The following is a 27,967-nucleotide window of genomic DNA, read 5'->3' as shown; positions in this document are numbered from 1 at the left end:
CTGTATCTATGCTATTTTCCTACACATAAATGTGGAGTAGGGGAAAGGTAAAACTCCATCTTCAGCTACTCCCTTTAAAGAATAATTAGGGGAAGATATTGACATTTGTTTTCCCAGGTAGCCTTGAAATCATGAACCAAATAAACTGACATGGATGCCAACATATTATCTTAAGATGCGTAAAAAGCAACTATTCATCTCATTCAAGGCCATAATGTCTTTGTAATTTTGACTTTCCTCTTCAACTGAAATGTGACCAAAGCATGCAACAGACTGGTTATCAGTTACCATGTTACTACCAAACAGTATAGGCAAAAGATTGTTATTGACTCATAATGACCATGGAGAGTGACTAGGTGGCTAAGCATTCTTAGCCTATGAGGTCCCTAAGTGATCTAGAGACAGACAATGTGAATACCCTTTCCTCACCTCCAGTGTCATGGCGGTTAGGAAGATTTGGTATAACAGCCTTTTGGCCACTGCAATTTTTTGGAGGCTAGGCATCTTTAGAGAAGTACCTGTGCTTTTACAAATTCATAAACATTACAGTTTGAGAATTTTAAAATCTGAAAAGCTTCTAAGCAATGGATTATGTGTCACTGAAAGCTGAAAAAGAGTTAACATCCTTCTACATTTAATAAAACTCTGTTTTGAACAAAGTTTATCAGGTTTATATATGATACTATACATCATATGAGGGACATTCCCACCTCCAAAAAAAACCCAAAACAATACACCATGTATCTGATTAAACTGAAATGGTAAATGAGGCTGCAGGTACTCAAGAACAATTACTTAGAAGGACTTTTGAAAGTTATTACTTCAATACACCTGGACGAAACTATAAAATATAATTAGGTAGACCTCCATGTCCCCACAAAGTCCTGTTTCATGAATTCTTAAATAGTAGTCCAACTCAGCCATTCAGCCAAAGCTCAGCTGGAGTTGAGACTTGCAAGGAATGCCAAGGACAACAAGAGTTCTATTGCTACATTAGTAATAAAAGGTTGAACAAGAAATATGGGCCTCTTGCTGAATAAGGTGGTTTATTTAGTTAACAGTGGACACAGATAAAGCTGAGCACCTGACTGGATAAAGCCCTGAGCAATCTGGTTGGACCTTATACTTGGCCCAACTTTGAGCAGGTGGTGGACTAGAGACCTCCTGAGGTCCCTTCTAAATTACATGACTGATTCTAGGGAGTGAATTAGGAGATGGCAGGGAAGTTCCCTGCATCAAATAGCCATGCACAGGATGATAGATTATGGGCCAGCCACCAAGCAGAAGAAACAAAGGTGGGACAACTTTGTCTCAAGACTGCTGACATCAATGAGCGGTGCAGTGCAAGGGTAGCCACTTTCAATGGGACAAATGTTGATGTGAGGCAAATAGGTAGAGGTTGCTGGTTGTGCATTTGCAGATTGTATCCATGCATGTGTTTACATACAAAGGAAGTGACACAATGGAAGTCCCTCTCACATCAGTCAAATACTAATGTTTTGGTGAAAGTCCATCCCTAGTCTAGAAACTCCAATGAAATGAGTTACAAATCATGCTGGGAGCTGGAAGCAAATTTTTAGCCAGGACCAGCAATATAATACATTCATTTTTTATGAATGAAACCATTTCTCACATTTTGCAAACTGGAAAAAAAAGAAGTTTTATAGCCTTATTTATCACATCTACTTCAATAAAGGTGTGCTCTTAGCAAAAAATGCCTAGTATGCCTTCCTATAGCTGGTTCAGGTTATAAACAAGGGGATGATTACCTGCAGTTCTGAAATGTAAGTGGTGAGGTAGCAAAGGTGCAAGAATATTTTAATTCCAGAAGATTTTATAAACAAAGAGAGAATTTTGGATAAGGAAAGTGATTTTTAATAAAAGAGCTAAAAGAATAATATCAGAAACAGAACTTACATCCTAGAGATGTTGGGGAGATTGGAAAAAGCGTCACTTGGAATTGTTCTTAGATGAGTCTCCATAAACCTCCTATAAAAATAAAAGTTTGTCCATTACTATCCTTTGGTAAGTACAATTTAACATTAAAAAGTCCTACACAACTCCAGCTCTGCTCCAATATTTCTATTCTTATCTTCCCTTTTCCCAATGTTTCCATCTTTGCCTCATTTCTATTCCTGTTTCATTATGTAGCTTGGTTTGCTTGGTGTGCTCCCTCAATGTAAATTACAACCTTCTGCATTGTCTTTCCTAGGAACTCAGCTTTCAGTGGTAATGATGGACCTTCCAAAACCCCAGAGCATGACCAGCAAACATATTTGCCCATTGAAGTAAATGATGTATTAAGAGTATAAGCATTCTTTTAACCATTTCAGGCTCCACAGAGATATCCCATCCCTCATTCTGAGAAAGAAATTCAGGTATACCAGCAAAAATTGAATTAGAGCAATTGCATACTACCTCCACAGAATTCTCCACATACTTTGTAATAAATACAACATTCTTCCTCCCTAAACTTCTGATGTGGGGATGGCATGTTATTTTTTAGCTAAAACCCAGTTAAAGATGCATTTCAGGAGAGAATAAAATTATGTATCTTACCCACCTGCAGGAGGTTTCAGAAAAATAGGCAATATTTAAGGGAGATATTTATCAACAGCCAAGCTCTTAACAGAATGAATCTCTAGCAGACTGACTCCTCAAAAAAAGGAGGAAATGCTTTGGAAAAATAGCCTATAATGTCTGTTAAACTTACATTTACCACCTGTCATTGCTGGATGAGGTAAACTTTGGTTTTCCAGTACAGCTGGGAATACACTTAGATAATTTATAGTCAATAAATAGTCTGAAGAATAATCAAGAACAAATGATAAACTTTTCCCATAGCTGCTGTTTAAGAACAGTTTGGTAGAAAAAAATTAAACAAATTAGGATGATTTCCTCATTCTGTTTTCTGTTTCATAATGTGAAGTATCTGATTATAATAATTATATTTGATATACACAGACAAAGATATTATCATCTTAAGATTTGTCAAGCTTCTGGAACTTGCATACAAGAAATAGAAATATCTGTAGAAATTCTTAAAACCTCCATCTTTAGTAAAAACATAAATTAAGGGAATGTACACTCCTATCTTTAGTAAAAACATAAATTAAGGGAATGTACACTCCTATCATCCCACGGGAAGGCTCTGCATTCCGCAAATATGACAAAAAACCCTATGGGGTACAGGATGTGTTTATAAACGGACTCATAAAGAAAAGAGAGACAGTGAGGTATAAATAGAAGGAAAGCTTAAGCAGAAGAAGAGAAGAAATAACCCATTTCATAACAAAAACTTAGTTGTTTGGTGAAACAGTATCAGAAATTGTCAGCAAAGCTAAAAGACTCCAAGTTCACGTAATACACCTACTACATAAACAACACACTAGATAATAGCATGTAGCATATACTGACAAAGTAATTGGTGTTAGTTAGCTGCCATTCTTCAACTACTTACTGTCTTAACAGATTGCTGACTGAGTTCAAAGAGTCAATGATTATGCGGATCATAAAATTGAGTCAATGCAACAGGCCTGGGGCCAGGGCCAAACTTGTCAGCCAGCCTTTGTGTACAACCACTTGCAAAGCTCCAGTTGTCTCTGAGTTTTAAAAACCTGTGGGCTGGTGCATTACTGCTAATTTTAAGCCACCTTCTGAAGCAATTTAAAACTTTGCAGAGAAAAATCAATGCTTCAGTCCCTGTTTCCCAAGTGTCAGCCTGGGGATAATTATTGGTTGGGGACCACCAGGCACCAGTGGTGTGTAGAAGGCTATGGGATGGACAGTAATTCTTTGGAGTGGGAAGAAGACAGGCTGAGAAAATTCTCAACCAGAACAATCTGTGATGGATCAAAAATGAGAGTAATTTAAATAGACTAGCTTTAGTTTAGCCCAGTCTAACTGCATATAAAGATCACAAGTTTACCAACTGTGTTAATACGCTCTTCAGGCTGGGAAAGCAGCAAGTTTTGGAATTTAAAGCCCAAAGCCAGAAACAAGAAAGGCAAGACAGGTCAGGACTTCCATCCTGCCAACCATAACATACAGTGTGAACATATGATGAATAATTGAGAATTCATCATATTAATGGACTGTGTTTCTTCCTGTCTTGCATGCATTAGAAGTTTTCTTTAAACCTACATGTTTCAATTTGAAATTTAGCAAGTGAGTCCAGAATCCAGCCAGCCACAGTGTGCTCATGAATAAAGTAAAATTTTTCAGAATAAAGAAAAAAACCTCATTGGGAAAATATGCATTAGTTTTCCAAGCGAGAAGAACAGTAACTATGATCACTTACATATTTAATAGGTTCACTTAATTTCCTTTCTATATTAAGGTGAAGACAATAGAGATGAGAATGTTCAAACCATTTAATGAAAAAATTACTCCTGTGCTAACCTGAGTAGTACCATTTATTTCTACCTTTATTTTCTCATTCAGATTAAAAGCCTCAATAAATCCAGAAAAAATCTTCAGTCTTTATTCCATAAAAAACTTACAAAAAGAAGAACCCAATGTCTGAGGTCATTTTCATTACAAACATGCTATCAAAATTTGCAAAGATACAAAAGCATACAAATCACATTTTTTCTAAATGAGTTATTTTTAAAATGGCAAGAAAATGTTTCAGAAAAACATTTTAAATTTTATAGGATGACATTTAGTTTGCATTTCTTAGTTTCATAGGTCAGAAAGTAATTTGGAAGTTTTTAAAATTTTCTTTCTGCTTTGATATTTACACCAAAAGTTTAGTCTGTATGTTCCTGAAAGACTCTACATTGCATATATCAAGAAAATGAAACCTGAACAACTGATAAGAAACATATTAGACTGCTTGTGCAGAACTTTGCATTTTTGCTTTCCTCTGCCCCAAACATCTGTCAGCCTGGAATGTAAAGAGTTTCTTGGTCAAAAATCAAGTACTATAGATATTCAGCTAACAACTGAAAAAACTCCCACTTTGACTCCCTTCTGATCTTCCCAAACAATCTTTAGCAAAGACTCTGTTTCTCAAAATTAGCCTAGTTATTTTCATTAATGAGAAAAAGAAGCTTTTTTAAAGACTATAAGACCACATAGAAACAACCCTGGTTTTGACTAACTTAGAAATACAAGTATACGTAAGTGGAGATTGTGAAATATTCAAAATTAAACATATTTACTTAATTTTAATGACCATACAGTATCAATGCACAGAGCATTACCTAAGCATCTAGTAGATAATAATGTCATCTCTCCCTTAAGGACTGTATTTCTAGTACTGCTAAGCACTGATTCATTATTTGTGCTTTGCTGTTCTATGACAGCTAATCTAGTGTCCTATTTGATAATGCACCAAGGAACTCTGTTCTTGGGGTGATTAGTGCCTACACTCCTATCAGTTAGGAGCTACCTAACTATGAATGAACATTTTGTTGGTTTCAGTATTAATTAGTCCTATCACTTAAGAGCCATAAGAGTAGGTACCTTAAGCCAGGCATAAGACAATGAAACTAGAATCAGCTCTGTAAACTAAGCAAGGGGCATTAATTGCAATGTAATTAGTGATGTTAGTTGCCTTCAGTATATTCTGTTCTATCACAGTCATTTTCTCTTATTTTAGACCGCACTTTAAAAAAATCTATAAATAGTAATCCATTAAAATATGCAATTTATAGCTGACTTAAAACAAGGTGTGCTGGTTTTGATTGGGATAGAGCTAATTTTTTCCATCGTACCTAGTATGGGGCTATGTTTTGGATTTGTGCTGAAAACAGTGTTGATAACACAGGGATGTTTTCATTATTGCTGAGCAGTGCTTACACAGAGCCAAGGCCTTTTCTGCTTCTCACCCCACCCCACCAGCGAGTAGGCTGGGGGTGCACAAGAAGTTGGGAGGGGACACAGCCGGGACAGCTGACCCCAACTGACCAAAGGGATATTCCATACCATATGGTCATGCTCAGCATATAAAGCTGGGGGAAGAAGAAGGAAGCGAGGGACGTTCAGAGGGATGGCGTTTGTCTTCCCAAGTAACTGTTATGCGTGATGGAGCCCTGCTTTCCTGGAGTCCTGGAGATGGCTGAACACCTGCCTGCTGATGGGAAGTAGTGAATGAATTCTCTGTTTTGCTTTGCTTGCACACGCAGGTTTTGCTTTACTTATTAAAGTGTCTTTATCTCAACCCACAAATCTTCTCGTTTTACTCTTCTGATTCTCTTCCCCATCCCACCTGTTGGGGGGAGTGAGTGAGTGGCTGTGCGGTGCTTAGCTGCCAGCTGGGGTTAAACCACAACAAAGTAAAAGTAATAATAATAGAAATAGAAACAATTTCACAAAAAAATTCCACTAATAAATCAAGATTAGAAAAATAGGAGAAAAACTTTGCTCTTATATATGCAACACTACTAACTGTTCATACAGATTGTAGTTCTTGACTATCCATTTAACAGCCCTCTATTTTAATGTTAAGCAAAGCCATAATTACATCTCAGAAGCCAGGAGTTCCTCACTTCCACTTGTGCAGTCAGAATTGCAGGATAGCTGATTTTTTTTGTTGAATGGTAAATACAGTTAGAGAAAGACTAGCACCAAGGAGTTACAGCAAAATTCAAATTAAACTGTCTATAATCCCAGTTCTCTTTCAACTGCACATATGCACAAGAGTAGAATCTGGCCTATGACTTACAAAAGTCAGTGTTCAGCATATAAGGAGGTTAAACTGAAAACTTTGATAGGCATTCAATTTCTTACAGGTGACCATTTTCAAATATTTGAAATAGGTGAATATCAGAAGTACCTAGCAAGCAGGACCAGAGAAACATCAAGGGATTTTCCGTTTGAGATGTACAGGCAATCTGTATGTACATCTAACTGTCAGAGCCTCTGCATACTACGTTTGACTATTTCATTTCTATTACTGTGTTGTGTTAGAGAAAAAAAAAAAAAAATTCAGGGGAAAAAATAGGAGATGTATGCATCCAGTTCAATCACACCTATTCATCTGATAACTAGCACTAACAGCATGCACTATGTAGCCAAAATGCCCTTAGAATGAGAACTTACAGACATAGATGTGATAGAACACATGAAAATTTAAAGAGAAAACATATCTACTGCTCTCTGGCTTACTTGGTAATTTACTTGAAAGCTTTATTTCTCATTGCTGATGAATCCTGACTGAGTGCTGAAGTTCTTACAATAGCTTGAAGGCATATGTAATATATTATCTAATACCTTATACTAAACACATTTATAAAAAGCACTGGTCTTTTTAAAAGATTTTTACAACTGCATTTAGCTATAAGCTTCTCAAGAATTTGGGGTCTGTTGTGGGGGCTTGGGGGGTTCGTTTGTTTCCCAAGCATGAGACAAGCCCTTCATCAAGACAGGGCAGCAGAAGTAGGGTGCCCTTCCTATCTGTCACGTGTGAGAGATTGGTGGGAGGGAGCATTCCTTCTTTGAACCACACTGACAATGACTACTCCTCCCCGTCATTCTCTGGTACCCTATACCAAGCCCAGATCAGGCTAAACAGCCACATCTATGACCTGAGTTCACAGAGCAGGAAAAAAAATACAGGACAGAGTGGTAAATGAAGAAGCTGAGCACTTAGTTGCAGAGTAAGAGATGGGAGCAATTGAATGAGGACTCTGATGGTAGATTTAACTGGGATAGTCAAACCTTGTTCCTTTGCTAGATGTTGGCAGAAGTGGCTGGGCAGTTTGGGTGTTCACTTCTTAGCTCTCCCTCATGTACAACCTAGCATATTCATATGCAATTAAATCAACAGTGACTTATATTGGTAAACAGGCCAGGGACCCGGGTGATGAAAAAATGAAACACATTCCTTTTCTGAGATGGGACAGTACCAGAGGAAATGGTAAAAATACTGGATTCTAAAGTGACTGAACAGATCATGGAATAAAAACACAGCTGGGCATATAAAATACAAATTCTCAGGTTCAGAAAGTGCATAAACCATAAACTATTACCGGGACAGTATTCCAGGACAGTGTCACTGCATGTTTGCCTTATTCATATACTCTTCACGGGACATACTTTATGTAGCAGGCAGGAGACTGGGAGAGATGTAGCTTCAGCATGGAGGGCAACAGGGAGCTCTATAAGCCTTGCAAGGTTCAGTGTTAAAGAACCCTTAACCCAGCACATTCTTAATTAATCCTATGAAATGTACAGATGGTAGGTGTTAAACATTTCAAAACAGACACACTGTAATGATTACTTCTGAGTTTTCCTTTTTTCCCCTTTTTAGCTTTCCACCATCTTAACAGCACCTGTTTTGCACAGTTTTGACACCGGTTCAGGTAAAGTGAGCCTTTTATTTGCTGTCTTCCTTCCCCTCCTCTGATTTCATCTATAGATTCTTTTCATTAAGGTTTATACCATATATAAATATGACCTTCATATTATATGTAAAAGTTATGTTTTCAGCAAAATCTAATATAACTTCAACTGTGACTACACATAATAAATAAAGTTATGAGGATTTAGTAAGAAGATAGGAGAGACTGCAGTGATCAAGCACAGGGCTTGGTCAAACATACTAACCAGCCCCATTTCACATGTAACCAACCCCTTTTATACCCCTTTCTGTTTAATCTTCCTTTGTTCCCCGTGATTCCCTTCCCCTGCACATTGCCTTATCAGTTTGCATAATTCCATCAGTCCCCCATCCCAATGTCCAGGACACCCAGGTCTGCATCCTTATCAGTTGCGAAGTCCAGGTTAGCCCCTCTTTGAAGTGATGCCTGCAGTTTCTTGATAGCCCATCAATTAGTGTGACTGACCAGGCTGGTTTCTTGTCATTATTTTGTCATTCTTGTCGTTATTGTTTCTCTGTGAGGTTTGTGTCTCCGTATGTTTTGTTTATTGCCTCCCTTTTCCTTAGCATCCCATTTGATAAGGTCCTTGATCAGATAATCTTAGGGGACCAGACACTCTCTTTCCATATACCCTTACAGGCAAATTGCATGATTGGTCTGCATGATATAACGACACAGAATGTTTTTTTTTAATATTTTTAAACTTTGCATGTGTGAATCTCAAACAAAAAACAACCCCTGGTTTTCAACCTCCTTCATTTAATCAAGCAATGACACCCCCTCCCCATTACATATTGTAATGCAAATGGAAACATTTGCCTAACTACAAATATTAAACTGTTCACTTAAACTATTTATTCCAATGTCTATTACATTAATTCAATGTTCATGCTGCATTAGATTTCCCAAATCTGCTCTGGGAAGGAAGCTGTAAAGTATGTACCACTTAGTTTAAAGTACCATTTATTATATACACTCGATTTTACCCGAGATTCTCACAATTTTTCTTTACACTTGATCATTTCGGTGCACAACAGCCTACCAAAGAACTCCACCTTACATACAAATTCAGAAAACAAGTCTCTTCTCTTGGATGAGTTCAAGGCTTGATGGTTCTTTCTTCCCCTTTACTATCTCTTTGACTTTGAATCTACTCCCTGGATCTCAGTGGTTGCACCATTACTTCTCACGGACCACTGCTGCACCCAGACTCACAGAAATTGTCTGTAACAAGGGACCTGACCTCATGCTTCAGTAAACAGCAGAGAAGGAAACCCTTCTCACTCAGCTGCAGCCTGGCTGCAGCAATCCCTGCAGCTACTTTGAAGCCCCAAATAAAGAAGCAAAAAGCATCTAGTTGGCCATGCCAGCGCTGAGGGGACATTATCTTTTAGCAGGACCCGAAGGAAAATAGTCAGTGAAAAATACAAGTGAAACCAACATTCTCCTCAAATATAAACAGTTTCAGGTTTTTTGTATTAAAAAATATACGAACATATGTCTAACCATTATACATGGTTTTAACAACATCCTCAGCAGTATCTGTGATACTACTTCAGTAAGATATATTAGGGAAGTACATAGGTATTTTACATACTTAACCTCTTCATTTTAAAGCATTTTTTAAATGTCTGTCTACAAAATGTAATAAAAAAATAGGCACCATCCAAAGAATTTCAGATTAATATGACATGATTTAGAATTTGAATCATGACAGCAATAGCTACAAGTATTTTAATGAACTGTTGTCCACAAAGACCGGGGGAAAAAAAGACCATATGTGAAACAAAGTAACAAATTTTACATACTGATTTCATCTTTCTGAGAAAATTATAACAATCAATGACCTTCCAGCTTTTATATAAGATAAATAACTATGCCAGCTAAGATACTGGCTAGGTAAACAATTATTGATCCATTAACTTCTAGGTTTTTATATTCAACTAAACCCAACACAAACTAAACAAACTTAAAAATATTATGGGGATTTTTATTATTATTATGAAATAAATGCATCACAGTCTTTCAGTGGTGCAAAAATAGCTATAAAAAGGCATTTCACATAGTGAAATACATGCTGAGCTTACCAGAAGACGATTACCACCTAGTGTCTAACGCTAGTATTACCAACGTGGTAGAAGCAAGGAAAAGACTCTCACAGCAAAGTAACTCTAAAAGTAGGAAATCACTTCTGAATTTGCTAGAAGTCTGCATAGATACTTTCCCACAATTAACTAGCAGTCCAAAAGAATAACATAAAGTATATGTCAAAACTGGCCTAATCCTAAGAAATTAAAGAAATACTAGAGCCTTTCAAAATGAAAGTGTGTAGGTCAGCATTTGGGACAATTCTCTGTTGAAAGTAAGTTCTTGGCACTAACATATCCTCTTCCTGCATACTAAGGTGCATATGGACACTGTCAGACTGACAGGCGAGAATTCAGGTTGGTCACTTGCTAATATATAGCAACCAGAAAACACCAATCCGTACTGTCGGAGCTCATTCTTGCTCAATTTGTGATCGCCCACTGCTTGATGGATTTGAGTAAAAAATGAGGACTTTACAGGAGACACTGGCTCTACTGAATGTTACCTTCCATTTACCAGCAAAACAGTAGGTTGCTAACGTTGTTTAATAGATTTCAGAACTGTCAGTGCTGAAGAAAACATGCCATTCCCATACCTACAAAGCAGAGGTATTTAATCCTGAACAGTTGAGATACTGAGAACTGCAAAAACGTGGTACGGAAGAATCCTGTGAGGAACTGCACTAATATAGAGAACTGCTGAAAGACGCTGGCTGAGCAGGTAAAAACATAATTGGTAGCACTAAAATCTGAAGAAAAAACAAATAGGAAACTAGATAGTGGCTTAATGTTTTGCTTAGTATACATTTCAATGCTAAAGATAGGTGGCCATACAAAATGCAAACAACAGGTATTTCTAGGGTGTCATAGTAAGATGATCACAGTGAAGATAACACTTCAATATGCATTTGTACATTTCTGCGGAAGATTTAATTAAAATAATACCCTTGTAATGACACAGTTGTATACCCTAAGAAATGGCAAGAAATAACTGCTAATTTTAAAGTTGCATTTTAAATATGTGACTCAGTAAAATCCTGAACTGGATATATCATTAGATCACTTGTTTTCTAAATTTGTTTTTCAAATATAAAATATTCTCTCAGAAAAAGCAGCAAAGGCCAATACAATTTAAAGAATCTAAAGGAAAGGATTGGGATTTAAAATGGTGACAAGTCACACTTCAATTTACACCAAATTAAAACAGTTTTTTATAAAAATCATACACAACTGCCCTGCACAGTGGTAAGGTCTTTGTAAGGCCTTTGTGTTTAACATTTGAAGGATACAAATTATTTTCTCCATTGATGTTTGCCTTTATGCATAAACACAAAGACTATTGGTCAACTGTTTTAAATATTTTCTCCTTATTTAAGGCAAAGTTGAACAGACAATAAACTTGAAAAGACAATAAATTACTAAGTGAAATATTGAACTAAAAAAAAAACCCCGTCTAAAAATAAGTTAAGTAACTGTTTTGTTTTGGGAAATATGTTTCCAAGCCTACAAACATTTCTGAACAAAAGTGGGAGCTACCTTTGAAATTCTCAGTTCATATCAGTGTACGATATTGCTAACATTCCTCATAGGAAATTGTTAATACACTTCATGGTACACAGGGTACCTGTAAACCCAGTGTGTAACTGCTGTTTCTGCATCAAATAAAGGAAGTAGAAGTCGAGTATGTGATGAGACATCACATGTAAATATGAAACACAGACATGGAGCTTATTCATTGGCCACATTTCTCACAGCTGGAAGATTTTTCCTTGACCTTTGGCAATATCTGGATATTCTGTGGCTTATCATAAGAAATGGCTACACTTAGGAAAAAAAAGAAAAGTTTTAGTTGCAAATAGTTCATTTTCTGAACAACACCGAGTTGTTTTCATTTGTAAAAGTATTTAACTCTTTCTGAAGCCAAAACCAGATTTGAGCTTTCTTAAAGTAATACTTACCAAATCCATTAAAATATCTTATCAATTGTCTTTCGGGTAATCATTTAAATAGTTTTATGCACATGCTGCAACATAAAATGCTTCCAAAATACTGCATTTTACAAAAATCTGTACTTTTAAAATTTCCTTTCAAATCTGATGCATGTTATTATATTTACCTACATATTTTGCTTGAAAAGGCATCATAGTACTTCTGTAATCCTTCTGTTGACAAACAGAAATCCTGCATGTTGACATATACTAGGTCCAAAAAATTAGCATGTTTTATCATCTCAATTAACATGAAATATTAAAGTGAAATGATTTGTTCATAACCACAATGGTGAGTCATAGAAAAAACTGTTCTAAGGGTTCTTGAAGTTATTTAGAAACTATGCACTGCTTTACTGTACACACATACAATAATCCAATGAAGTGACCATACAAAGAACAGGAATGAGTGACAGTAGGGGACCAGAGAGACTACTGAAGATCAAAATAATAATTTTTGAACATTGAATATATCTTTTTTTCATTGTTTATCAGTCATTTTATCAGTAGCATTTCCTGTACGTTTGTAACATTTAAAATTCCTGTGTCATGGCACAGAAACCCATCCAGTGCTGGGAAGTGCAAAACAAAAAGCCATTCCCATTCCCAGTAGCAGCAAACAGTACTTCAGTATGCTTTAACGACACACATAGCTTGCTCAGCAGAAAAGCAGAGGGACTGCAAATAGTTCTTTTGTAGATGCTAAGAAGAGGTTCACTTAAATGAGAATACTGCACATTGTCACAAAAGACAATGGTGAAAGGGCAGTAGAAACTCATTTTTATCTTCTCCTTGTATGTGGAGATGTCTAGTCTTGATCAACTTCACAGCAAAAAAGTGTTTTACACCAGAGTTAAAAATCTCTATTTTAGGAGAGGATTTCGACAGTCGTTTAACAGACTAATTCTGTAAGTGTTACAGTCCACTGAATCTTGAATTGCTACTGCAGTCAGTTTTCATTACATTGTTTTCTTTTGACATTACATTTCCAACCCATTACACTTCAGAAGCACACAACAGCCTTCTTGTGAATTAACAGAGCTTACTGATATAACTGTAAAAGGAAAGAAAAAGCTTAAATATTACAAAATACTGTAACTACTAAGCAACTGTTTACAGAGTATTTTGCAAAAAGCTAATAATAGTATGTTTTCTGTTGGTATCAGTTAAGAAGGCAGCTTCTCACAAATCTGACTCGTACAGGCTTTTTATGTATTTGCAAAATCAAGAAATGTTTGATATTTTCCATAACATGGGTTTACAGAACCTCAAAACAATCTAAAAAGGGTGATTATATTTGGAAAACTGGACCATTTCAGGAAGTGGTTTAAAAAAAAAATCTAGATTATCTGCCTCCATCACTAACTGTGATGGAATAATTTCACATGTAGTACAGACAGACTACTGTCAAATGCTGATCTGCCAAAACAGGGTTGGGTATTATGCAGTACAATCTCAGTTCCTCAAAAACTTCAAACATGTTTTTGTATTCTGCTGGGCTTAGCCCTTACACATCGTCATGGTCATAGGAAACACATTAAAAAGCCTCAAAAAACCTAACAAATTTAGTTGTGAAGCTGCTAATAGTATAGCAGCGTGTTAGCCACACTTAGGTGTCTCTTAAACGATAGCCAAAATTTTAGAGAGTAGAAAAAGTATCTTGTTTTACTCAAGAATTAAAAATGGTCCCATCTGCAAAAAGCCCACTTTATGTCAACCGTTTCTATTCTATTTAAGGTTCTGCAATACAGACAGTGCCCTAATACCTTACCCAAGCCAATGTGAAACAATTATACCCAGGATTTTGTAAAATGCAATGCTACTGACTCAGGTAGAAGCAATGATAGCACCTACAGTAAATTCATTACAATTTACACCTCAACATAGATAATAAGCTGCTGACACATGTTAAGATAAGACTAGTTCTCTCTTGATCTCAAGAAAGTGAGTGTGATCTGTCTGGATCTAAGGAAAGCATCATAGAGTAATTTTACAGAAATCTTTTAAACTTGTTTTGAAACAAAACCAAAGGTACCAAAGTATACAGCAATTAACTCTGGTATATCCCCATTTAATGAAAACCAACATTTTAAATGGCAACCTTTAAGAAGAAAGGTTGAGTCACACAACACGGAAAGTTTGAGCTATCTTCTCTCACAGATAAGGAGATAATTAAATATAGAGATTGAAGAGCCAGTAAAGGTAATTGAAATGAAACCTAACACTATAACGTAGCATGTTAACTGTATAATTATGTATAATTCAGGAAAGAGTTAAACTACCTCGATGGCACAATATGAAAACTCTTTTAAGGCTATCTTTCAGCCATGGGTAGTAAGATAGACCATAAACAGATTGCCTCAGATAAAAAAAACAAACAGTGCAAAGAAGGTGAGGCCTTTTCCATATCCTTTGTTACTAGGTCCCTTGCCCCCCTGAGCAGTGGGCCCACAGCTTCCTTGGTTTTCCTTTTGCTGACCATGCACTTACAGAAGTCCCTCTTGTTACCCTTCACATCCCTTGCTAGTTTCAGCTCCAGTAGAACTTTGGCTCCCCTGATTTGATCCCTGTATATAAGACTATTCATACCCTGTGCCCGGGGTATCTGCTTTTGGTCGGTGTTTAGGACAGGATCTTAGGTGAGATGGAGCTTTCTTTATGACCCAGTATAATAATTGTTAAGTTTTTACGCTCCAGGACACTCCAAAGAGTTAATATGGGTGAGATGTCATCCAAAGGGACCTGGACAAGCTGGAGAGGTGGGCCTGTGTGAACCTCATGAGGTTCAACAAGGCCAAGTGCAAGGTCCTGCACCTGGGATGGGGCAACCCCCAATATCAATACAGGCTGGGGCATGAAGGGATTGAGAGTAGCCCTGCGGAGAAGGACTTGGGGGTACTGGTGAATGAAAAGCTGGACATGAGCCAACAATGTGTGCTTGCAGCCCAGAAGGCCAACCATATCCTGGGCTGCATCAAAAGCAGCATGGCCAGCAGGTCGAGGGAGGTGATTCTGCCCCTCTGCTCTGCTCTGGTGAGACCCCACCTGGAGCACTGCGTCCAGCTCTGGGGCCCTCAGCACAAGAAGGACATGGACCTGCTGGAGCGGGTCCGGAAAAGGGCCACAAAAATGATCAGAGGGCTGGAGCACCTCTCCTATGAGGCCAGGCTGAGAGAGTTGGGGTTGTTCAGCCTGGAGAGGAGAAGGCTGCGGGGAGACCTTATTGCAGCCTTTCAGTACTTAAAGGGGGACTACAGGAAGGATGGGGAGAATCTTTTTAGCAAGGCCTGTTGTGACAGAACAAGGACTAATGGATTTAAACTAAAGAAGAATAGATTTAGACTAGACATAAGAAAGAAGTTTTTTACAATGTGGGTGGTGAAGCACTGGCACAGGTTGCCCAGAGAGGTGGTGGAGGCCCCATCCCTGGCAACATTCCAGGTCAGGTTGGACGGGGCTCTGAGCAACCTGATCTGGTTAAAGCTGTCCCTGCTCACTGCAGGGGGGTTGGGCTAGATGACCTCTAAAGGTCCCTTCCAACCCAAAGCATTCTATGATTCTATGAATGCACACACTTGTCCCCCAGGAACTAATGAAGTAAGCTGGTTTCAACTCAGACCCATTAGTCAGAAAGGAAATGCCCATCAAAATAGTTTAAAAGACTCCATGTTAAAAAATGCTGTTTTCTCCTTACCCATTATTTAGGGAGTTTCCACAGACGATAACATAAACTAGGACTATATGAAACATAATTTTCCTGCAGAACCTCTCTGAGTGGTGAAATCCTTCTCCCTTCCTCCACAAGGACTGATGCAAGTTGGGAAAAGGGGAAGTCTCTGTCACAACAAGAGTGTGAACAAAGGTTAAAAAAATCAAAGTCTAGAGCTTAATATAGCTATTAGTAAAATATTTCTCTTCCTTCTTAGTGGGTGAATTCAGTTACAAAGAAAAAAATTATTCAAGGACTTCTTCAGAAGCTATCTCCATTACAATGTTTTGTCATACCTGAACATGACCGCATGCATTCAACTGAGGCTGAGACAGTCCTGATAGCAATTTTGAAATTTGTGCAGCCCAGAAAAAAAGGTTTGCTGCTGATGTAATTCTGAACACGTGTATCTATACTTATTGCAAAATCACAACTCTGAGCAACAGCATTACCTTTTTTCTGGTGGTCAGGAAGAAAAATTGGTACCATAGATCCACAAGAGGAGAATCTTTACCCTTTCCACCAAAATGATGTCTTCTTTTTCTGCCTAGCCTGTCTTTCTTGCCATCTGCATATGATTACAGCATTTTTTCAACTCTCTTTTGTTCATTTTCTTGATTTCTGTATGTCAGACATATGGATTAAAAAGTTGTTGCAGTACAGAGGTCATTGTCCCAGAATGTGAAAATGTTTCAGTAGGTCATATTTGCACTACAGACCCCTTGAACCATGTCCCTTTAAAGAAATCTTTGCATGTTTATTTGGGAATAAGGAGGGAATTTGATTGGAATATGACTAGCTGAGCAGGGATTATAGAACAGCATACCTTAGTTAATAATTTTCTTTACTTTTTGAATGTAAATTAAGAATTTTCCTGCTATTCCATTTGAACAAAAAAGCGACATCTAGTTTCGTGAGACAAAGAAAGTCTGAGATCATACATGACAGAAAGGAAACAGGCTTTAAAAACCTTAGAGGCCTTTATAAACAGTCAGAGATACTTTAAAATTCAGAAAGATCTCTGAAACCTTATTTTTTTGTATATATGACAAACATTAAAAGCACATACGGAAATGTAAAGCAACAGTCATCATAATACTGTTAAGATACAACAAAGGACTTTTAGAAGTAAAACTACACAGGAGGTTACTTCAAAACTGCTTGAATTTCTACTGAAAACACACATAAACAGTAATTTTGGTTTCATATTTGCTTAGCTTAAATGTCTTTCATTTATAAATTACAATAGTGGCAGAGCTGTACCTTAGGGAAAAAAACGCAACCCTATTCCAGAAATGTGCATATATTATATATGTAAATATGCAGCTTTCTATTGCCTTACAGATGCCCATGTTCGTCTCTACCTACCTGCAGCCCTACGTTACTTTTGGAGGCAAGAACCATCTATGTCCTGTCCTTGTACAATGCCCACAGTTACAGGGTTTTGGTCCACAAATGACAGTAATATAGACAATTAATGAAATAATGAATGTAACTTACTTGATTTTTCCTATTTGAGGAATGTAAGGAATGAGTTGGAGTTGACTTGTGGTGATGACAGTGCAAGTTAAATACAGGCAAGTATGAGAAGTGCAACTGGTATGCACGCGGACATTCAAAATTTAACCTCTTTTAAAAGGGAACCCAGAACAGTACCAAAAATCCAGTGGCAGCCTTTCAAAGACTTTTTTTCTGCCTGTCAGATTGTCTAAAATCCTCAGTGAAGGACAATGGAAACTAACAAATGCTGGTGCGGAAACCTGCTCAGCATCCATGCCAATTCAGTTTTATTAACAGTAACAAAAGCAATGGTGTACCAGCTGGTATTTCAGACTGTACAACACTTCAGGTTTAGAATCTTAGCTAAACTGCCAAAGACAGTGAGCATGGTACTGCAATACTGTGATAAGGCTGATAATATACAAGTAAATGGATCTAAGTTTTGAGGCTGATCAGAGAGAGCACCTTCAGCAGTTTCTAAGGTAATACATTTATTTGTATCTTTAATTAGATCTTCCTTAAGAAATAGTTTTCACTGTTACTTTCCAGCATGTATAAGTGTTTACATAAGGATTTTACATATTAAAAATAAGTTTATGCAATTATCTCCTCCTGAGGGAAACACTTCAATATACAAGGAAAATTTAGTTCTTCCTTAGGGGAAAAAAAAAGCCTAGTTCATTTCCAAGATTGTGACAGTTTGGATAAATACACTTCAAATAAATTATTGGTTAAAAATAGGAAACAAAGGAGAAGAGTAAATTAAGTTCCACATGGATCTGGGTAAGGGCTTAGGCTGTTTAGTATTCATAAATGACCAGGAAAAGGGAGGTAAACAGTAAGGTAACAATGTTTACTCATGCTAGGAAGTTATTAAGGTAGTAATGCTAAGAGCTGACTGTGAAAAATTTTAAAATAACTTAGTTACAAGAGGAAGGTGAACCAGGAAATGAGAAAATCTGGGGAGACAGAAAAAGGAAAATTGCTATACTGCGATCAACTCTTACACAAAAATGCCTTTCAGTGACAATGTCATTATAGTGATCTTCTGGTTTTGCAATGAAGGGAATAGTTACTTTTGCAAGATGAAAAAAATACTCCAAAGATAGGAAGACTTGAAAGTTTCAGCAAACTTGGTCTCCCATTGGTTAGTAGCTCTTTATGTGAAAGATTCTGTTTTAAAAGGAATATTCAGATTTAGACTGTGATGTTTAAGTCCAGAAATGGTTCTTAAATAATGGCACTATCTTGTTTTTATTACGTTGATATGAGAAACCTTTCAGCTGAGAAGTTGTTTGCACTACAACAGTCTGACAGAGAAAGAAGGCAAGGGCAATAAATTGCTTATGATCCCTATACAAACAACAAATACTACCAGATTCAACAAAAAAGGAAAGCAGACTTTCTGATGAGGAGACTGCTAAAGGTGCTGAATGACGTAACTCAGAAAACAAATTTTGTGAGAATTGTAAATAATGAAGGAGACAAGTCACTGATAAACAGAGAGCTGAAATATTTGGTAAATTGAGTAAAGCAGATGATGTGCATTGAAATAGATGAGCAGAAAAAAAATGTTTTTAAGCACAGCAGACTACAAATTTTTCTTATGGGTTTCTTAGACACTATTCCCAAAAACAAAGACTTTGAAAATGACTTAAGGTTTACGCTTAGTGGATAACTGATCGGAGCTCTATGCCCAAAAATGTTTAATAATGCATATGGGTAGTTCAATTCTAATGAACATAGTTTAAGAAGGAGGTAGAAATGTTGGAGACAGTTCAGAAAGGAATCACAGGTTTATATAAAGTATTGAAAAACATACCTTACAGTGGAAGATGCCAGGATCATAACTTGTTCGATTTATCAAAAAAATGGAGCAATTTGATCATGTTAACTATGAGAATGCAGGGGGCTCTCATCTGACAGGTAAAGATCTCACAAAATCTAGTGGCATAAAGCTACAGTTGCCCAGATTTCATCCCGGGAGAGAAAGGATTTATCCCAACCATTTACTCCAGGATAGTTCTGGCACTTTTCTTATGTGCAGTTCAGAGGATCAAAATTAGAAGCCTGAATTTCTTGGAGTCAATGCAGAGACAGTGATAATTCACTCCAGAGTGGCCATTCAAAGTGCATAAATTCAATGCCTAAATACACTTCCCTACTTTGTACCGCACAGCAGTAGCCACAAACACAGACAAAAAGCAAGGATGACTGAGCATTTGAAAAATTTGTTAACAGTTGTATGGGATTCTTTTTAATACGATTCTTTTAAATATTATTTTTAAACCAACAATACATGATTTTTCTACCCCAAAAAATAAAAAAGGAGAAGGAGCTCTAATTAACCGTACCTATTGGGAAGTTTTATGCTTTTTATCATCCAGAATGTCAGACTAGATGTTCCCATGAGCTCTCTCGGCCTTCAAATCTATGCCTCTACAACTTATTAAGAAGGGAAAACAAATGAAGTTCACAAACAAGCACCCAGCATTTTACTAGAATGTATTTTACCATGTAACCATTCACAGTGAGTTTTAAACAGCTGTTAGAAAGCGAACATTCTCTTTTTGCTACAGTTAAATGGCAGTAGATCATAAGCCAATCACAACCCACATATTTTTTTACAATGTAATTAAGATTATATCTTACTGAAATCTTATGAGACCAGTTTCTAAAAGATGCAGGCAAGAAGCTGTGTTATCAACCTTTATGAAGCTAAACCAGTAAACTATAGGTTTTAGTCTCCCTGCAATGGATCTGTGTAATTCCTGCTCACTCTAAGGGCAATTAGGCTCACTTAAAGGGAACAATAAGATTTTTGTCTTTTCAGCTACCAATAATAGCTGCTGGTGGCAGGCTATTGGGGAGAAATAGCAGGATATAAAAATGGCATGTATTGAAGGCAGCTGACTCATCAAGATCACAGCATATCTATGTGTAGCTTACTACAACACCCAGATTAAAAGAAACTAGGAACAGCCTAAACAAGGAGCAGCCTCCACCCAGACTGTTCGATGTCATAGTTCCAAGTAAAGGTCCTTCGATGAATTCCCTATATTCTGAAAATTAAGAATTTGTTACCACCTTTTTTTTTCCTTGCATAAACCTGCTGTCAATCCATATAACAGCTTGTTTTCCTATGTCTAACAGCTAATTTGTCTCAAGTCTTTCCTAAGGTCCTTGCTGATTTTTTTTGAAAATGCAAGTTCAAAAATCAATATATTCACATTTCTGATTCCTTTGAAGAACTAGCATATACATTTGTGAGGTTAGCTTTCTCTTTATGAAAACCAGATGGATTCCTTCCTATTTTTCAGTCTTCCAAAGAAGACAGACCTACCAGCATTTAGCTCCCAAGGTATTCCCTAAAGCATTTTTTTTAAAGAATTATGCTACACTTGTGATCTTCCATTCCTCTGTCACCATGGCTGATTTAAACAAGTTATATACTACAGTAGCTAAAGCAGTAATTTCGTATTTTAATGTCTTTGGAACTCTTACACAAATATTATCTGGCTCAGGGAATTTAATCCTATTCAATTTTTCAATTTGTTTCAAACAAGCTTCATACTGACACTTCAGTTTGATAGAAGTTTTTCACTTACCTTCTTCTGTGTTTTGAAGATTATACTGAGTTTTTATGATATTACAAGTTTCTCTTAAAAATATTTTGTACTGTATTACTTCCAGTTTCCAAAAATTACCTCATTTGGGCATGACTTCCATTTTCTGAAGGATGCCCTAATAGCTTCCTTCAGTTGTTTCTTTAACCATGTCAGTTTTTTTCATGTTCTTCTAGACTCTCGGTACTTCATCATTAAAATTGGTTTAATAATTATGCGCTTATGTTGCAAGGTTATTTATGAAGATGTATTTATGAGGCTCCATACTTAATTCTGAAGTACTGAAGTCTATAAAAAAGATCACAACAGACTTACCTGAAGTCAGAATATCTCTGAATTTCAGACAATTCCTAAGACTAAGATTTGGGGGAAAATATTTTAAAGCAGTTTAGTTTATTTTCAATATAGAGACACCATCTCCTTCAGTTTTACTTGTAGCTTCTGTGAACTCAAAATGCTCTAAACTACTCATTAAGCTTATGAAAAATGTGGATGCCAGTGATGCAGTTATTACAGGTAAAACTGTTAAGTCCTTCTGTATTTTGTTCTCTAGTTAAAAAAAAAATATCAATAAGTATTTAAGAATATTCGATATATCATTGCTAGTTCTAAAGATCACATTGTAAATGTGTAAAATATGTTACACAGTTTCCATATCTCTTTTATCAAAAGCTGACAACCGCATGGGGAACTAAGCAGACAAGCTTATTCACTACATCTTGTTATCCTGGTATCCGCATGCTCACCCTTACCAACATAGTAAACATACATAGGCCAGGGCTTCTTGCCCTTGAAGGGTGAGCTACCTTGCATTTATCAAAAACCAGTATCCTACCTAAGGCCAATATCCTGGAGCAGATGCAGAATTGTAGCTTAATACCTCATGCAAAGAGCATATTCTTAAAGACTGCACTGTTTTTTTTGTCTATTTATCTGCCACTTCCACTGTCCCCCCCTTACTCCCTCTCGTCCAATTTCAACCAGATTTGATTATGGTGATGTGAAAATAGCACCTGGGTACAAGCTAGAAACCTTATTAGCATTCCTTCAGGGGCGGGGCGGGGGGAAGAAACAAAAAAAGAAGAAAAGCAGGGAGGGCTCAGCCCTTGTTAATTCTGTGGGGAATAATCATTCAGCAGTCACACAGCTCTGAACTCAGAAGATGCTGCCTTCTGTCCAGTCATATATATATATATATATATGTTTTAGGCAGCAGATGAGACTGCTTTGAGTAACATTTATCAGAAGGAACATAGGACACTACTGTTGGCTTGCTATAGAAGGTATAGGGAGGAGATGAGAATATTGTCAGCAGGCTTAAGGGACACAACATGGACCTGAAAATGTGTATGCAGCTGCTGATGTGAGGACAATGTTGCATTTTCAATGACGACAACAAAAAAGAGTTCTTACAACTTCTGTTAAACTTGTGGAACTCATTGCTGAAGGATAGTATGGATGTTGAAATGGGCTCAAGAGACAACTGAATGATGCACAGACATGAAACTCAAGGGACACAGAAGAGCAGTCCTTTGAGGGTTACTGTAATGACAAAACCACACCGAGTTTAGAAACTTCCTGCAGGTAAAAATGACTGAAAGCTGAGATGCAACTCATGGAGAGTACCACATATCATTTCTATATGCAGATATCTAAGGAAAATTAAGAGAAGGGAAATCCTGGAGACAGGATACTGCATTAGATGAGAGCCATCGGACTGATTTGCTATGGCTGTCCTTAAGTGGTGGAAAATTTAAGTGAGGGTATTGAGGATATTGGGGATAGGAAGAGGAGTTGAAATTATTTTAGTCTGCAAATGCAGGTGATGTAGAGCACAAATAAATAAGAAGAAAAGCTTTATTAGTTTTATTGCCAAAGAAAAAATAATTAAAACCAACTAATAATAGATTCATAAAAGGAAAAGCATTGGGAACTGCATTGAGATGATGCTGGGATAATGATACCATCTGAATATTTCATCATAATGATGTCAAGAAAGGTATTACAATAATTCAAGCATTATTGATGCAATTATGTCTTTGGACAAAGGTTCAGTGGGGTTTTGGTGATCTGTAAGTGTAAGTAATTCTTCACGGACATTAACCCCCACTTCCTAGTGGATCTGCTTGCACTGAAAGGCCAGGATCTCCCCCCGGCATATTCCACCAAATATGGAGGAGGTTCTAGCACCAACCATTGCCCTGTTCCACCACTGTGCTGGTGAAAGAGAAAAGCACTGCCAGCCAAGTGGTTGGGACAGGGATCCCCTCAGCCCCATGCACACAGTGCCACAGCCACAGCATGAAGGAGGAGTGGAGTCAAAGACAGGCAGAGGCAGAAGCAAAGGAGGGCCAGGCAGGGGTAAAATGCCACAGACCAGGCCAGGTGTCAGCTGTGCAGAGAGAGGCATGAAAATATTATAGATGCAACAAAATTATTGATACCTAATTTCATATTTCTAGTACTGTTTTTCAATACCACTTAGAACTGCTTTCCCAACATAGCATGGTACTAGTATGTAATCCTTAACTTCAGGCAACAATACAAGCTTTGCCTGTAATACACAAAGCCTTTTTCTTTCTACTTATTTTGTTTACTCCACAGAAAAAGAAAAAAAAAAAAATCTTGTACTGAAAAACTTATCTCCAAGAACAGTATCTGTGCACTCAGCCATTCTGGATAAGCACCTGCATTAACTATATTTGGACAAATACATTAAAAACAGTTAAAACAGACACACTTTCCTGGCTGAAGTTATGACACTTTTCCACTAAAAGAATTTGGAAAAAAACATTTTTTGCAATTTCTTATAAGCATGGCTTGTTAAAAAAAGGCTTACACCACTCTCTTAAAGTAGGGCAGAGAAATGAGAACAGTCCTGACTGAATAATGGGAATAAAACTTTAATTGGAGTTTCAAGATCCTGTGCACTGAAAAGAGCCCATCATCTTCAAAAGCTGGCAAAGTGTTCCTAGACTGACCAGTCTCTTAGCTTTACAAACCCTACAAAACTGAATAGCCACATAATAAATTTTTAAAATTGGCAATCTTGAGGTTCACACATAACAACCAAGAAGCAAAGTTACTTTACCTCGTCGTGGTTTTGGCTGGGATAGAGTTAATTTTCTTCCTAGTAGTTGGCATAGTGCTGTGTTTTGGATTTAGTGTGAGAATAATGTTGATAACACACTGATGTTTTAGTTGTTTCTAAGTAGTGCTTACACTAAATCAAGGACCTTTCAGCTTCTTATGCTCTACTGACTGAGAAGCCTGGAGATGCACAAGAAGTTGGGACGGGGCACAGCCACAACAGCTGGCCCCAACTGACCAAAGGGATATTCCACACCATATGACATTATGCTCAGCATATAAAGCTGGGGGGAGCGGGAAGAAGAAGGAAGGGGGGGACATTTGGAGTTATGGCGTTTTGTCTTCCCAAGTCACCGTTCCACTTGATGGAGCCCTGCTTTCCTGGAGATGGCTGAACACCTGCCTGCTGATGGGAAGTAGTGAATGAATTCCTTGTTTTGCTTTGCTTGCGTGCATGGCTTTTGCTTTACCTATTAAAGTGTCTTTGTCTCAACCCACGATTTTTCTCACCTTTACTCTTCCAATTCACTCCCCCATCCCATCAGGGGGGAGTGGGCAAGTGGCTGTATGGTGCTTATCTCCCAGCTGTCGTTAAAACACGACAGCCTAAAGTAACAAAGTTGTGGGATTTGGGGAAAATTTTAGAGGGTTTCAACATATAATGTGCAGATAGGCACATCGACATACTTCACTTCAAAAGAAGTGTTCATTTGTTCTTAAGGTTAACAGAAACTTCAATTATTTTGGAATCTTTTGTCTTTAATTCAGAACTGTTGGAAGGAGTAAGGCAAAAGGATGCAAAACATGATGGAAGCAGGGGCACACATCTTACAATCTCTCAGGAAAACTCCTTGTGTTATTTTATCCTCCACATGCAAGTAAGTCAGTCTGAAGCATCTGAAAGCACTCTGAATGAAAAACAGATACAAGTAACTGTTATGACTCCCATTTAACATATGGAGCGAAAGAAAGATTAAGTCATTTGCCGAGGGCTAGGGACTACAGAATTAGATACAGTCCACCAAACTTCAGCAATTCAAATAATAACACAGAAGGAAAATATACACACCTTATCCAGAGAGAGAACTGCAAACTGAAGTAAAAAATGCTTTTTGTGTGTGTGTGTGTGTGTGTGTGTGAAAAGAGCTTTGTTTTCCTTATTCCCTTAGAGAATTTTCCCATTTATTTTCAAATCAGACTATACAGTGCATGTTCTACCTTTTCTACCATACACCATAAAATCACAATTGACATTATCTGGATTTTTTTCTTGTCTTATAATGACTATGGTAGGGAGCACAGTTCTTGAGAAGTTTGTAAGGGTCATCCCAATTGGTACGGATGATTAAAATACACCCAAAGTAAACAAAAATATTTCTCATTTGATTTTGTTAATTACTCTTTCCATGGAAATAAGATTTTCACTGCGTGTTTCTGTCCTTTAAAAACAGTGGCTTGTGATCTTAGAGCCCCCGTTACAACAGGTTTTTAAAACACTAGAACTCCCGCAGCCAAAGTGCTTTATTTGTGAAGCTGTATGTGGAGAGGTACTTCTCAGCCACCAAACCAGCATTTTCAAGGAAAGTATCCAATTCCATTATGTGATCTCATTGTTTCTATTAACTACTTTAAATGCCTGTATGAAGGTATATCTCTCCTATAAGCTGAAACTGCTTTATTTTCTAGTTTGTCATGGTAGATTTCAAAGAACATACTACCTGTTACATACAGTAACATTACTGCAATTTCAAACTAAATAAACCGCATAGACAAAAGTATAATAACCAAACCAAAACCCATATAATTTAAAATATTATCAATTGAAATACAGTGGTCTAATCATCAAAAAAATTAAAGGCATGCATAAATAATGGAAATAACATAAATAATTTTTTCTCTGTCTTTTCAGGTAAGTGATCAGTTTGCCAAGCCTTTACTTTCAGGTGTTAAAAAATCTCGAGGAGTCCATTCAAATAAGTTCCAATAACTCAATGGCTAATATTTTCAAATCAAGTCCCAGGAATCATTATCAAGACATAAACCAAACAACCTGTTATCATTTTATCTTGCAATTAAATCAACTGAGCTTGTTTATTTTATCAGAAAGTAATCTACTAACAAATGGACCTTCCCTTGGAGACTAGAAATATTTTGTGCTTTATGAGACAAAGCAAAAGCCAGGAGTAATCCAGCCACTTAGTTACAGCTGACTTGGTGCCATTTTGGTTTCCCTAGAGTATTTGTCTGATATCTCTATGGGGCTGACAGATACGACACAGGACACTCTTCTGGACGGGCAGCACGAACCCAGACAAGATATTCTACGGTGCCTGTAATGGTACTAAACACTTAGGTTTTGGAACTTGAATTGCTCTATCACTTTGACAGGTTCCAAGTTTGCTGCTCTGTCCCATACGCCACGCTTTTATTTATCTGAAGTACTTTGTCTCCTGGATGGTATATTGGGATTCTCAGTTCCCATGGACTCTTTTTGTCGGGCTTTGGCAAAGAAGCTGAAAGTGCACAGAAGCTTTGTGGAACTGTTTGCGAGGTGACGCATCCAATTCCTGTTCTTCTTTTAATTACAAAACTGTGTTTGATCTATCCTTCCTTCCCCTCAGCCCCTAGGCAGATAACCACACAGGAGCCAGCCTTCCACTCAGTTTGCCCACAAACAGCTGTGTAACTAATTTTCCCATACCCTACCCAGGGCTTTTAAGGCCCAACGGACGATAATGTCTTCACATCTTTGTAAGCTTTGAGAGTCTCCATCTCTCCCTGACACACACAGAGGCTGCACATTGCCGCTCCCGCTATGCTGTACTGCCCAGGTAAATTACAGCACTCGCCCCTCACCACTTCCCGCCCTCATCTCGCAGGGCATTAGCTCAGAGCATCTCCTGCTTGCAAAAGACGAGTACTCACAACCGGCTAGTGTCTCCCCTGACCGTCCCGATGTACTCACAGGGTCTGGGTGTCCTCCGGAAGGCTGGGAATGAAGTGGATGCCCCTGCAAGTGATTTTGTAGTCATCCCAGTCGGAACACTCGCAGAAGGCTGAAGGGCACCTCTCTGCGCCCCGGCCGCACGGCACCAGCACCAGTACCAGCAGCAACTGGAAGGCTACCGGGAGGCACAGCATCTTCCGCCGCCCGCTCCCGCTCTGCCCCTCGCCTCTCCGAGGGGAAGGGAGGAGACACCGGAGCCGCGGGGGCAGACGGCGCTGCCCCGCCGGGAGAAGCTGCTCGGGAAAGGCGGCAGCTCCGCTGGGCGACGCCGCCTCCTCCCGACGCGGGGCCAGGAAAGGTCTCAGCACGCCCTGCGCCCCCCGCTCCTTCGGGCAGGCTCCGGCCCCTCGCCCCGGCCCCCCGCGCCCACGCCGCCGGCCACCCCTCCCTGCCGCTCCCCGCCCCACACGGACCCGGCCCCCCCCGCTCCCGCGGGGTCCCCCCGGCCTCTGCCCCGGCTGCGCCCGGCCCGGCCGCGCCGCCCGGGACCCCGCCACCCGCGCAGCGCCGCCCCCCGCGCTCCCGCCCGCAGCCGCGGGGCGCCGGGGCCACCTGCCGAGGGCGGCCGGCCCTGCGGGGGCCAGCGGGCTGCCGGCCCGGACCAGCCGGCTGCCGGCCCGGCCCAGCGGGGCG

General features: G+C 38.5%; 1 protein-coding gene across 3 annotated transcripts in view; it reads right to left on the bottom strand.

Moving 5' to 3' along the window:
* The window catches only part of TSHR (thyroid stimulating hormone receptor), a 66,339-nt gene extending 38,871 nt beyond the window's left edge, over positions 1-27,468 (bottom strand). For 2 of the 3 annotated variants that reach the window (XM_075712602.1, XM_075712603.1), the window contains exons 1-2: positions 27,293-27,468; positions 1,918-1,989 (exon numbers count right to left, since the gene is read on the bottom strand). In XM_075712602.1, coding sequence (XP_075568717.1) covers positions 1,918-1,989; positions 27,293-27,468 — 248 coding nt within the window. The remainder of the gene's footprint in view (positions 1-1,917; positions 1,990-27,292) is intronic. The other variant, XM_075712604.1, reaches the window with a different exon arrangement.
* Between the last annotated feature and the right edge of the window lie 499 nt (positions 27,469-27,967).

The sequence above is a fragment of the Pelecanus crispus genome, chromosome 6 (genome assembly GCF_030463565.1).
Source record: "Pelecanus crispus isolate bPelCri1 chromosome 6, bPelCri1.pri, whole genome shotgun sequence".
NCBI lineage: Eukaryota > Metazoa > Chordata > Aves > Pelecaniformes > Pelecanidae > Pelecanus > Pelecanus crispus.
The sequence above is the reverse complement of the archived record's forward strand: the minus strand, read 5'-3'. Positions and strand labels throughout refer to the sequence as shown.